This window comes from Talpa europaea, assembly GCF_964194135.1.
Source record: "Talpa europaea genome assembly, chromosome: 6".
NCBI lineage: Eukaryota > Metazoa > Chordata > Mammalia > Eulipotyphla > Talpidae > Talpa > Talpa europaea.
The window spans coordinates 133,356,469-133,370,873 of NC_140072.1; the positions used below are offsets into that span (position 1 = coordinate 133,356,469).

A 14,405-nucleotide genomic window follows, 5' to 3' on the forward strand; every position below is an offset into this window, starting at 1 on the left:
ACTGCCCAACAATTGGGTGACTTTCTTAGAACATCTAACTATTCCCTTTAAAACATATCTCCATTAAGCCTCTTTTATGACTTCACGTTTAAGAAAGCCCTAAGAATATTTCCTTTGGACTTCTTCATCATCCTACTCTTTATGTTCTGACCAAAGCAGGAAATCAGTTCGTAACAACTAGAGAAATACACAGGAAAGGCATCAGGATTACTTGATCCAATAGCAAAAACACTAGTGTGTCTCTAGAGGCAAATGGAGAAACTGAGAAATCTCCCTTAGAAAATTCACTGTCCCTCCATGCTCTCACTTCAACTCCTAACTAAATCAGGTACTTGGTACACAAACTAAAACCCTAAGGAACACCACATGGATAATGGCATGGAGTAGGTAGGTTGTGTCAGGAGTTATTCCCCTGTCCCACACTCCCTTCCAGAGATGGCACTAAAGCTGAGTTCAAAGATTTAATTAAGAATACAGGAATAAACAATATCTCCTAAAACTTAATAGAAGAGTTTTGAATACGCCATTAAATATCCCAACTGTTTCCCCTTAAGGCATAAGAAACTATTTTGAAAAAATGCTTCCATTTTGAGCCATCTACATGGTATTTATAGAAAGCTTATGAGTCAATTGAGTGAGTTATGATGCCAAAATGTGCAAAGGAGTGAAAACTTTGGTTGTTGTCCTTGTTACCATATGTATAAAAACACTTCCCCAAAATTCCCAATGTTTGTGTTGCTAAAACATGGGAGACTGGATTTGAACATTTTTAAAGAAATGGTTCCGTGTGGGAAATGTGCAAAATAGTATAGAATTAGCTTTAGCACCTTCTGAAAGCAATGCATCATTTGCACGAATGTTCTCAGTTACGGATGCTAAGATGAGAACAAGTTGGCTATGGGTGCCCAAGTCATCTTCACTGATAAAACCAAGTTTAGATGATCGTGCACTGGATTTCACACTTGTTAAGTTCGACATAAATTTCATAAATATATACATATCCACTCTCCCGACACAGCCACGCTTAGATGTCTATGTAAAATTCCATCCTGTGATTGGTTCTCATAGCGGCACTGCTTAGCCAAACTCATTTTGCTACTTCAGTAGCTAAAGCTTCCTGGATGCAGTCGGAGGCCAGCTTGTATGACATGGAATCTTCCTCTGAAGGCAAGTTAGAAGAACCCCACACCCATTTGGTGTTGCAGCCATGCAGTCTGAACCTGACGTGTCCATTGGATATTTGCTCAGTGTTGGGAAATGCAGAGGCTGTGGCCCACTAGTGGTTGACCCAGCTCTAAGGGAACCCAGGATGAGTCGGCAGACTGAGAAGGAGTGAAAAATGCTTACTCTCCTTTTTCTTTCCTCTCCCTACTTTTTCACTCCAAAACGACGTGACAACCCTAAATGTAAAGCTTAAAAAGAATAGTGTAGGTTAAATGAGCAACCGGACCATTATTAACCAGGTGCTAAAGCAATTTAGTGAAAGGCAAAAGCAGACTGAAAGACACCGTAACAAGAAGGACATAGAAAGTGACAGTGAGTTCTACCCAGTCCTGCATGTTTCATCTCAGACTTCTATTGCAAAGAAGAAGGCTGAGCTCAAAAAAGGAAACACTCAAAGCCACGAGTTTGTGGGATTTTCTAAATGTGCTCTGCAGAACTAGGTCTAGGACATCTGCTTCCTAGTCTGCTTGTCATCAACACTGGTACTCTATACCATCATTTTTGATAATTCTTTATCTCAAATTCTGTACTTTCAAAATCTTGTCAAACCCCGAAATTTGAGGGTCTCATTGAGGTGTGTGGTTGAGTGGGTGTATCTATTTGAGGGTCTGTGATTTCCTCTGCTTTTTGTACATTCTGTCTGACAAGAGATATATCCATGACATGACCTTAGCATTTATCTTGACTATAGATTTTTTTGCTCAATCATATTTCTTGCCTTACCAGCATTGCTCAAAGTTCAGTGACCTAGATTATTTCCCAAACTGGCCTGTAATACACATTGATCAAACCAAACCATCATTACCAGTTTAAAGAATCGTATCAAGTCCTCCTCCAGGCAAAATAAATGCCTGAGACTTAGGAGCCTCTATTTAATGATTTGCCTAAAATACAGTCACCTTGCATGACTCATACAGTGAAAGTTGAAGCAGGTAACATTAATTCTAACAGATGCTATTACTGTTAGGAAAGTAGGGAAAAGTAGGACATTTAAGTGTGTGTGTGTGTTCATGTTCTCTGATAATAGCTGTACTGTTCTTACTGTGTTTTAATGAAAATTATAAATTTCCCTAATATCCAGAATTTCTAAACTATTGCCATTTATTTTGAAGAGTATATATACCACACATATAATCTTCATGTCATTTTCATGTTAAATTTTACATTAAGGGGGCCTCCCTGGTGGCGCAAGGGGTTAAACACAGCACTATGAAGCTATCCTCAGCCTCTGCAGCACGAGTTCAATCCCGGCCATCCAGGGAGCAACCCACATGATGCAGTAGACCTCGCCTGACTCACCCGCTGCTCCCCTCAGCAGTGTATTTCAGTAGATCTGCCTGCTCTGCTCCACACTGGTGTCTCTAGTGAATCCTCTCACCCCCTGTACCTCTGGCCTTTACCCTAGCTCTTGTATGCATAAAAAAAATCTTTTTAAAAAATTTTACATTAAGAAATAACTGCAAAAATACTTAATCATCACCTCTTATTTAAATCCTTTGGCTGTACTTAATAAGTTTTGGCTAAATGAGTAACTTTGCCTTTAATTCATGAATCTACTTCCACACCAACCTGATTTCTGCTTATAGAGCGGTGCTCTGAGATTCCCCCCAGGAACCTTGGACTAAATGAACCACACTTGTTGACAACTTAAAGAAATAGGCATAATCGGTAAATTACTTTATAACTTGCCAAGTTTGGGAAGAAAATGGGTCTGATAAAATGTCTGCACCCCAAATTCATGATCCTCAGACTGGTACCTGGTGGTAATCTGCCAAGCTTCTTAGCTTGAAAGCAGTTAATTGTCCTTATTTTAGAGTTAAGATAACAGGATAGGGAGCAGTCAATCTGTTCTTCTGGGTTTTAAGGATTTTAGTCTTTGTTTTATTTTAATTACCCAATTAACTTCTTAGTTGTACAGCTAAAGTGGGATCAAAAAGCAGTAAATGATTTGAGGTTTCATGTTACTTGCAGAAGAATGGATTTCACAAACTAGAGTCCTGAAAGGCTTGGGCTGGATTCAAGCCCAAAAGGCAAAACTTTTAGAAGGTGAGGTAAATAGTGTGACACATTAACACCCCATTTAAAATAATTTTACTCAAGGCTCCTAACTGCTGGGTGAGAGCTTTAGCCCCTGGCAAGCTAAGACCCAGTGCTGGTGGTGCTGATGGATACACTTGGAATTAATTCATCGATGCACACCCAAGCGCTTTAGCCTTCATCAGCTGCGAAAGAAATCACTCTAAAAATAATTTGTCATTTGTTTGACACCTTCCAAAACGCCTTGGAAGGGGAAAAATCTACTTCATTGCAGAAAGAAGAAAATGGGGGGTGTGGGGGAGGTATAATGAAAAGCTCTGGAATCGTGGACAGGGGGCAATGAGTGTTTGCAGTAAGATCTTTCACCAAAAAATAGACAGAGCCCCAGCAGGACACTCACTGCTCCCTGCTGAGTGAGTCCCCACTGTGCCTGCGCCCAGGGCCTTGGACTTCGGGATCCCAGATGGCCCGGGCTAGAACAAGGCCTTTCTGGTACTCCTTTCTCAGACGGGAGAGAGGCTCTCCAGGCAGACCTCAGGCAGGCTTCACACCCCCCAACCCGCCTGGGGGAAGGCGTAGCCCTCCCTGCCGGCCGGGCCCTGCGCTGGCCCCACTTTGGGAAGTGGCCCGCACTTTGCCGGAGGGTCTCCCCATGAACTCGCGAGGACGAGCACTGCAGATCCAGGCGTGACCCAGGCACCAGCAGGCGCTGGGGGGACGCCGGGGTGGGGGGCCCCGCGGTGAGCCAGAAATGCGGCTGGTGAGGGGCCAGCAGAGCGCGCCCCTGGGGTGACGCTCAGGTGGCCGCGCCAGGTCAGAGTGGCCACCGCCGAGGAGCCGAGGGAAGGGTAAAAGGACAAGGCACAGGCGGAGGAGGGGGCAGGTGGAGGGACCAGAGAAGGGCCGTGGGGGGCCGGGGCCAGAGCGAGCGCCCAGGGACCGGCACCAGGCGCCGGGCGCAGACCCCGCGGGGCGCCCCCGCGGCCGGGGCTGGTCCGGGCCTCCGCGGCCCCCCGAGCGCCCGGCCGGGGCGACTGTCCAGCGGGCGCCCCCCGCGCGCCCTGCCCTTTGGGACGCCGACCCCTGGCCGCTGCGCCCCTTCTGCCGCAGACGCGGGGGCCCCCGGGGCGCTCAGACTCCACGCCCCGCGCCCATCCCCGCCCAACCGGGCCCTCCGCGGCCGCCTCCCGCGCCTCCGCCCCCGGCTCCTCCCCGCTCCGGCCCCCGCGGGCGGCAGCCCCTCCGGGCGCGCGCCTCGGCCGCGCTCTTGGCGAGGCGGGGAGCAGAGAGGCGCGGCCACTTGCTGCCCGGCCGCGGGCTCCGGGCGCCCGCGCGGCCCCGCCGGAGCCGTGGGTGTCGGGGGGCCGCGGAGCCAGGATCCACCGCACCGCAGTGCCGGCGCCCGAGCCTCCCGCGCCCCGGCGGCCACTGCAGGACCGCGGGGCCCGCGCCCCCGCCCCCCGACGCGGGCCGGGACGCAGACACGCGCGCTCCCGCCGCCCCAGCCTGCGCCGAGCTGGGGGACCCCACACGCCCCCGCGGCGCCCCACCTCCGCGCGGGCTCTGCCGCCGCCACCACGCTGCCCTCGGGCCTGGCCACCCGGGGCCAGCCCGCGGCCCCCGGCCACCCCCGAGCGCCGGAGAGGGAGGTGCCGGGAAGTTCAGCCCCGGGACCGACTCCCCGAACCACCTGCATTTGCATTTCTTATGTAACGTGCTGCAAGTTTCCCGGCCGGAGCCTCCGGAACGGGGGCGCGTGGTCACCCCGAGGCTGAAGCGAGGACCGGCCGCCCGGCTCATCCCACCGAGGCGCCCGGACGCAGGGCTTGGCACGGCGGTGCAAGGGGGCGCTTAAATGCCAGATACTCCAGGGGCTGGGCTGGTCTTCCCAGTCTGGGGTTCCCTGCAGGCAGAACCCCCTCCAGTCCCCCCGGGTGGCTGGAGGCGCCGGAGGCAGGCGGGGGCACGAGCTAATACTCCTTCGCGCGAGCCAGACGCGAGAGGGAGGCGGGGGCCGGCCGGGGCGCGGGGCTGCGAGGGGGCGGGGGGCGCTTTTACTTTGGCAAAGGTGATCCGGGTGGCGAATATCGTGCAAGCTAATCAGAAAGTCTCGAGTGGGCTCTCGGCACCGAGCTGCGTCCGCGAACCTGCGGAGAAGTCGGGGCAGCTCGCGATCCCTTTTCCTGGCAACTAGGGGAGCTTCAGCTGCCTCGGGCACAACCTGAAGCCATAGCCCTGCGATAATCCACCAAGCACAGGGAATAAATTTATTTAAAAAAAAAAAAAAAGTTTCCTCCTCCCTCCTAGTAATGGATTGTGTCACAGCCAAGAGATGCTGATCATGGTTTGGGGCGCACAGACGCCGATCCAGCTGTTCCTTGTTTATCCATGCAACACCTCTAGCTCTATATGCAACCCCGTCCTGGCTCCCTTCCTGCTCCCCTGCCTTCCTGCATAGCAGAACTGCAGATCTAGCTCAGTGAGCAACAGACAGGTTATTAGGAGGAAAAGCATAGCATGATGCATGTTTTGCTTACCAGTTGGGTTCTTGTTTTTCTTAAGACTCTTGCCACAAAGACACTGCAGCATATGCGTTCCTTTGCTGAAAATGTTCCAAAGAAACCACATTGATTTGGGCGAAAAGCAATCCAGCAGCTTAGACACCCTGAGAAAGGAGAGATCCTCGTGGTTGCATAATAATAATTTGAAATCAGTTCTCCTGAAGAGGGCCACCGGTTTTACCATAGGAAAAACGATAATATTCCGAATCTTCTCCCAGTTTTTTCCCCTCACGTGGTATATTTCTTTGAGACTTCTCAGTGATTGTTTTTTTTCGGCCAGGGTGAATGGTTTGTGCCCCCTCGGTTCACCACTGGATGATTACAAAAGGGTTGGGGGAAAAATCCTTTTTCAGCATGAAGACAAACAAAAAAGCCAAGAAATCCCAACTGAGACCAGAACTAATCAGGGAGGGCAGTAATGCACAAAAGATCCCCAAAGAGAAAACCATAGCCTTTTACTTGATCGCTATGAGGATGGGTGGGTCTGCAGGAGGCGAGCAGCATTCACCTCACCGAGAGAAGACTGCCATTGTGTAGCCCCTAGGAGAGAAAGAAAATTTAAAAAAAAAAAAAAAAAAAAAGGAAAGAAAGAAAAATAAAAGGAAAAAAGAAAAAAGAACAGCACACACACTCACACACCAATACCCCCTCCGGGCCGGAGCCTGACAGCCGAAGACAGAGCCTCCCTGTGCCAGTGTCGATTTCTTTTTTATAATCAATCGCCAGGACTCCGTGGCATCGGCTTGAACCTGCAGTTCTCAATCACTACGAGGAAAAGATGCAAATCTTGGCGCCCCCTCCCCTGGTCGGGCTGGCAGCAGGTAGAGAGCGCCACAGATCCCGGTCCCCCTTCCTCTCGCTCCTCCAGTTTCCAGCAACGGTGAGCATGAGGAAAATCTCTCCTCCGGATTCCTCGCCCAGCCTCGGATGTGAGTTACAGGCATTAGCGGGAGGAGGAGGAGGAGTTGAAGTTTGCATTGAAAAGACTGGCTTTCCATGACGTAGCCACGTGCTCCCAGACCCGTCACCAGTGAGATGCTTCAACCAGCCCGGGGAGGGCAGTGTCACTGCAGTCTCTCCGCTGGTTCCCCTCCTGAGGTCCCCCACCGCCAGCTCCAGCGTTAGACCCTCTCCCTCTGCTCCCCAGCCTGAGCCGGCTTGCTGCTGGCTTTCGGAGTCAGTCACTGAGCCTTCTGTTAAAAGTCAATTTTGAAAAGGGAAATTAACAATTATAATTAGCAGTCCTCTGGAAATACAAGTGCAGGGGGGGAGGGGCAGGGTGGAGAGGAGCAGCATTTCATACCACTACTCACAGCCCAGGTCGCTTCCACCTGACATTTGCGAAGGCCGCATCTAAAACATTAAGGAAAACTCCGGTTTTTTTGGTCCTTGTTATTGAATCCTGCCCTAAGTGCTGTTTGCAAAATGTAAACTAGGCAGATGACAAATAGGCACTTCCAGAAACAGCCTGTGAAAAGGGCAACCACTCATATCTAGATGGCAAGTTGTATTTTGGTGGGGAAGGTGACACGTTCCTGAGAAAATGTATGCCCTTTCTGGACAGACAACCCATTAGCTTCACATAATTTTTGTGCAGAAGCACTCTGCTTAAATCACACTCTAATTGATTGCTTACTTCTCCACCCAGCCCATGAGCTAGTATTACATTCCTGCCCCTTCACTTCTTGTCTACACTAATATGCAACTTTGTCAAAGGCCAAGAGCATCTAACCAACAAAATGGGCGCATGTCCTGCTTCCGTTCATGCAACTTCCTACTTTCCCAGAAAAATCAAAAGATTTAGGGCAGAGCTGTTGATTAAACAAACTTATCTTAATTGAGAAAAAAAATACATTGTACAAAATAGAACAAACTATTACAAAGAATAATAGAACAGGCTCCAGCTGGCTCACTACTCAAAATTAATACCTAGAGTATTTCGTCTTATTCATATGCTAAAGGTTTTGGACAAGCAAAATTGAGCACTCTCTCATCAACTAGATGAATCAAAGTTAGGCCAGCTTAGTTCTATTTTTCTCCAAAAAGTGGCACAAATTTTTAACTCTAATTTTACAGTGTACATTTAACAGCTTTATCTTAATTTCAACAAATTAAGTCTACTATCCCTGCTACAGGGGTCATCAAACTATAAATAAATAGACGTAGATTTATATTGTTGAGGATTGATAGAAAGGACTGATTTTAAAGTGAATTAGTCCCTTGATTATCTATCATAAAGAAATGAAAATGGAATAAAAAAAACTTTCCCACTTCAAGAGTTTTCTAGTATCTAGGAGCTATATTGAGATGCCAAACTTTGCATTCAATATTTGAACCCTTCTGAGAAACAGACTTACTAAAAAAGAAACCAACTTAAAAAAAAAAAAAGAAAAAACAGAATTTTTTTGAAAGAGGAAAAATGGGATAGCATTGCCAAATAATAAGGGAAAAAATTCATATCAATCAATCAGGGACAGATACCATAGGCTGCTTCTATAATATTCTGGTGTCCTAATGGGGTTCCAAAATATCCCAATATATTACCACTGGACATAGTGAAACAGAGAAACAGTGGCTAGACAACTTTCTCCATCAAGGTCTTCTTAACTCACACAGATCTAAGGTTCCTGGAGGAATTTCAAAGTAAAGTAAAATCTGGGGAGTTTGCATTGTTGTACTTAAATGCTACATTTGTGTAAACAGAGTATTTTTCAAGCTAAACTAACTCTTCTTGCATTCCCTGGTTGTGCTCTTCTCTACAATTGGACAGTAAATTTAGGAACTATTAAAATAATGGCTGCCAGAAAAGTGGTTTGTTTGTTGTGGATTGGTGGAAAACTCATTATTTCTTTGTCCTGTGACCTAAAGAACAACATAAAAAGTAATTAACTGTGACTACTGTTTATTGAGAATCTATTGTGCCTGTGTTCCTTGTTTCACATCTTTTATGCTGTTTAAAAAAAGGTTAAATCTTTTATTACAATGTATAGTGACTACCTGTGAAAGCATCTACCCTGTCAAAGCAACTGTCCATCACCTGTGGCACATGTTACCTCCTAAAATTAGACCACGTTTCTAGTTACACCCCGCTCTCTTAGGACCTCCAGTTTAGGTACCATCCAAAGATCCATATGCAGCATTGACACCATTATTTAAGTTTTGTTATACAACATAAAATAAACTATTACAAAGTAAATATAAAATATTTACTTTTAAGTGAAAATATCCAGTATTTATCTTTCTCTTTCTGGCTCAATTTACTTAGAATAATCCCCTCCAGTTCCATCTATGTTACCAAAAATGGCATGAGTTTATCTTTTTGATGGCTAAGTAGTATTCCATGATTTTTGCCAATAGAAAAGAGAAGGAATCCCTGCTATGGAATAGTTATGTAAAATTTTTGGAACAGTGATTTACACAGATACATGAGAATATATAGAAGATCAATCACATCTATTTGTAAACAGAACATAAATACAGTGTTGTTAAAATATTAATGTATTCCCTGAAATATTATGTAAAACAAAATGTGTAAGCAGTGGGGAAAAAAAAGTACTTATCCTTTGCTTGCTACATTCAAATAGTTATGAAATGAATGACAAAAAACAAAACAATTAGAAAGGAAATGCAAGCAGTAGAAACAGTAGGTAAAGATAAGAGAAGGAAAAACCTCAGATCAGAATTGGCAGTAAAATCTGTAGACTATACAGGTTAAAAAAATAACAACCTAAGAATGTGTTTTCATGAGCTTGAAATAAAATAAGCCCAGTATTCCTAATCAAGTTCATTTGAAAATTAGCTTCAGCATATCAGAGTAAGCGAACCTAAGGGAAGGATAATAACTAGAATTTCAGGACACAATAAAGTACACATTTTAATTAGATCATGAGAGCTTCACGAGAGTCGTCATCAAAATTCTTTGTAACAGTCTTAACATACCTTTCCTGGTTGTTCCCAGTGGTTCCTGTTCTGTGCCATTCTTCCTTTCAGTTAACAAAATCCCCTTCTCAGCAGATGTTGCAAGGGTACGTGAGCACCAAGATTAGGAACCTCATGCCCAGCCTCCTTTGCACATCTGTGGTCACGTGACTACATCTGAGCTGTGGACAGAGGGGGCCTGCTCAATTGCCTGGTCACATTCCTCCAAAGAAGTTGCTTGTCTTCCACTTCTTTCTTTGTTTTTTGTTGTTTTTTTTTTCCCTAAGAACTGAAAGTATTTGTGTGAACAGCTTTGAAATGACCAGGAACACACCCAGGATTGACGCATTAAGATAGAAGTTTGGAACCCTGGCTCCTCAAAGCTCTCTCCTCTAATCCTCTTCTGGATCGTTCACCTCTCCCTCTACTGGGAGAAGACAGAGGAAGAAATGTTTCTCTTGTTCGAGTCACTGTATTTGGTGTGATTTTGTTACAGCGGCTTATCCTCTCTATTTCCTCATAGACTTATCTGGTATTAACAACACACGTACACTATGTATTATGCTAAAAGCATAAAGAACACAAGTTCATCACACATAACCATGCTCTGCTCTCTCCTTTCCATTCACTGTAACAGCCGCTTCATTCAGAGCCACCTTTTTTTTAAGATTTATTTGTATTTATACAAGAGCTGGGGTACAGGCTAGAGGTGCGGGAGGGTGAGAGGATTTACCAGAGACAGGGTGGGGAGCAGAACAGGCCGACAGACCGAAAACACTGCTGAGGGGAGCAGCAGGTGAGCCAGGAGAGGTCTGCCGTGCCATGTGGGTATCTCCCTGGCTGGCCGGGGATCAAACCCTCGCTGCAGAGACTGCATGTGGACAACTCCACAGCACTGTGCTCAATCTGCTGCACCACCAGGGAGGCCCCAGAGCCACCTTTTACAAACCCCTCTTGCTTATTCTTGTTATAGGGCAGCCCGGATACAAAACGGGGTGCCTGACTGTGGGTCCTCACCCGCGCGTTTAAAAGGACTTATCAATGCTCTACTGCAGGCACACGCGAAAGGTTCATAAAAGGTTTATTTACAAGGGAAGGGGAAATGAGGAGATGTACAGCTCAGGGAGAAAAGTGGGAAACAAAGTTTTAAATGCGTCCTACCCGATCCGCCGATCAGGAAGCCCAAATGGCGCTCTGAGAGCTGGCCGCGAGCCAGGAGCCGTGAAGCCAGGAGGCGAGCGACCCCAAGGCCCACTTGTTTGGTTTTTATGCCCAACCTGGCTGCTTCACTCCGCCCTCAGGTCCCAGCCACCTTCCCTTTGGTGGTGACGGGATGTGTCTTTCCCAATGTCCTGATGGCTTTGGTCTGGAGTGGGGGTGGCGGCCACAAAGCCCGTATGGGATTAGCACAGGACATCCTTTTCCCCCTAACATTCTCACCACCACCACCAATGCAAACAGTGTCTTGGTAGATTTTACTTCACTAGGTCATCTAGGTTCTGTCTTCTAGCTTCCAGGAACTCTGTCTCTGAGCTTCAGGATTTTTTTATCCAAACCGTGGATGCACCCTCTGTCCAGACACTTGCAGAAAGTCTGGGAATGAATACTCCCTCAGACAATTTCTCCATGACTAAATACCCCAGCTTCCTTACCCTGTAGGAGGCTTGATGATCAGGCATGTATTTTACATCCTTTCTCAGAGTTTCCCTGTGGGATTTAGACAACTACCCACGGGGATAGTTAGCATAGCAACACACTGTTGGCCCTCTCCCCTCCCCACCACACATCTGCTGTGTCCTCTCCCAAATAAACTGCTTGTCTGCTGTGAAGACTCCACCTAAGACAGGGTTGAGAGGAGGTGGGGGTTCTGGACAAATGTGTCTGTTCTCCAGATCCAGACTTCCTCTTGTGGTCATTGTGATTTCCAGGCACAGGGGAAGTCTTCAGGGAGACTAAATCTTGTCCGCCTATCAAATTTCATTCTTTAAAATAACCTTATCTGTAATAAAATTAGCATTTTATTTCCATTTTACTAAGATACATGCAATATGTCTTTCCCTCACTGCAGAAGTGGGTGGGGGGAGAAGAAACAGAATTACCATCACCTCTTAAGATATCTGAATATTAGAAAATAGTAAGAAAAAACCCAACCTGTTCCCATTATGTTCAGAGAGTATTATACTAATAAAACAGTGAGGAGCCTGGCAAGACAGCAAAAGCAGGTGAATTCCTCTGAGTCCTCAGAAATATGAGCTTCTCTAGACAAAATCCCATGAGACTTCATGTCTCACCTAAGTGAACTTGAACTCTATCCATACAGGTCTGCCTGGCAGTAAAGCTCCAATTCCCTCGCAGTCCCAGAGAGAGTCCAAAGGACCCTTCTTTGTATCCTCTGAGATACACTGGAGTTAAACTTATACAAGTAGCATCATCCCTAAAAAATTTGAAGACCTATTCAGCGTGGCCGATGAATCAACATCTCTCTAGACCTTTATAACCACACCTCCTATTAATAAACATATTAAACCTTGTAATGTAGTTTAAACCTCAATATGAGTGAAGTATCTTCAATAAAACCAAATCAAAGCAAAGCTAACTTTTTACAGACTACTTCAAGCTACATTCTATTTTCTTTCCACTGGCCCCAAGTGTTGCTACTCCATATTCTAGGGGAAAATGCCCCAGGTTGAAAAATATTGTCATTTATAACTTGAGGTGTTTTAAGGGGAAACTACATTTTTTGTACATAGAACCTAGGCCTTAATCTCTGTAATTGCTGAGTATGACAGCTAAGGATATATCATTTTAAATTTATAAGAGAAATTTGTCCACTGAAATTTCTCAGCTTGGGGAGAGATTTATATAGTCCAAGATTCAAAATATTATTATCCTGGACAATATTTCACTTTATAAAAATATTAACAACTAGAGAATAAGTTATGTGCTCAGTATGGAACATGAGCTCAAAAAGAAGAGTATCTCTCTATGTCTGTGGTCAACTCGGAGCCCAAGGAAGCCAGGACTACGTTTCCCTGAATACTCTTTCTGTGTGGCTACAGGTTAGCTCTTTCCAGTGAGCTGCTGACCCTCAAATGAGAGGGAGAAGACGGAAGAGAAGAGGCCTAGTCTCTGAAGGCAATTCTTCATCAATTCATCAATCATCATGGAGTCTTAGTGCATCACTGAGAAACAGCTTTTTACTGAAATTCCTAAGAATCATAGCAGCATCCAAATCAATTCTGGAGGACCCACATTTAGTGCTTCATGCTGAGATCACAGATAATAATTCTGCCTGTTTTTCGATTCCCACTTTGCAACAGTTCTAAGCTCCGTTTCCTCTACTAGAACATTGAAACAAGAATATATCAAATGTTCATTTTCCTGACTGATCCAGGTGGGTAGACTATTCCAAGCTATTGCAGATGCTTATCCCTTCTTGATAAAGAACTTTCTTTGAGAGCCTCCCTGGTGGCCTAGCAGCTGAGCCTCAGCACTGTCTCCACCATGGCTTGAGTTCGATCCCGGGCCAGGGAACTGACCCACTATATGGCACAGGAGACCTCTCTTGCCTCGCCCACTGTTCCCCTCAGCAGTGTATTTCATTAAATCTGCCTATTCTGCTCCCCACTCTGTCTCTGGTGAATCCTCTCACCCACTGCACCTCTGGTCTATACCCCAGTTCTTTCCGCAAAAATAAAAAAAAGATTTTTCTTTGAGTCAGTGATGATTTACTTGGTATCCAGCTTCTATCTGGTATCCAGCTTCTGTCCAGCATCCACATGTTTTTTATCTCCCACTAGTAAACACAGAAGCTGAGACTATTTCCTCCTGGGTTTGCTGAACTCCCCATGCAACACGGGTTTCTAACAGGACTCTTTTGGATCAAAAATCAAATCTGCAGCACTCTTCACTTAAAACTGCACAAAAATGACTTGGTTGTTTCTTATTTTTCCTCAGTCATGAGGTTTATAAAATCAAATTCAATTCTCACATAAAAATATATGGAATTATTTTACTTGAAAACCAAAATTTCCTCTCATTAAGTTAAAATGGGTCATTGATAAAACAATTTATCAAAATTAATGTGAAAATTGTAATTCAAGGAAATGTGTCATATATTCGAACATTGAGGTTTCAAAGTAAGTGAAAGAAAATGGCAACTTGGAGAAAATTTACATTCCAGAAAATAAATGGTACAAGTATATTGGACCATTCTTTCCAGGAGTCAAAAATTAACAGTGTTTAACTTGCTAAGTACAGCACCCTAATAATCTTATATGTGTATATGCTTAATTATTCACATCCCAAATATGTCATTGCCACATAAAATTAGATTCTGAAAATTGCAATGAGAGAAAAAAAACTGTTTCTTTGTTCACGCCATTTACAATATTTTAAACTTAAGTGCACATAATTGAATTGCTGTCTATGCAGGCATGAAAAATACTTAAAATATTGTGTTTGAACATTGATTTAGTTTAATGTTTTATTGGCATCTGGACAATAATGCACTTTTACTTTATTACTTGTCTGGATGAGATGAATAATAGAACACACATGTGTATAATAGCTCAAGACAATTTCCACTTAGCATTATATCTGGTTGTTTTTTTTTTTTAAGATTTATTTATTTATTTATACAAGCACTGGGTACAGTCAGAAGTG

At 45.0% G+C, this 14,405-nt stretch overlaps 1 protein-coding gene across 2 annotated transcripts in view; it reads right to left on the reverse strand.

Annotated features, from left to right (window-relative positions):
* The window catches only part of FGF14 (fibroblast growth factor 14), a gene marked incomplete at both ends in the record, with an annotated part of 478,380 nt that extends 471,632 nt beyond the window's left edge, over nt 1-6,748 (reverse strand). For both annotated transcript variants that reach the window (XM_084235602.1, XM_084235599.1), the window contains one exon: nt 5,799-6,748. In XM_084235602.1, coding sequence (XP_084091728.1) covers nt 5,799-6,006 — 208 coding nt within the window. The remainder of the gene's footprint in view (nt 1-5,798) is intronic.
* Between the last annotated feature and the right edge of the window lie 7,657 nt (nt 6,749-14,405).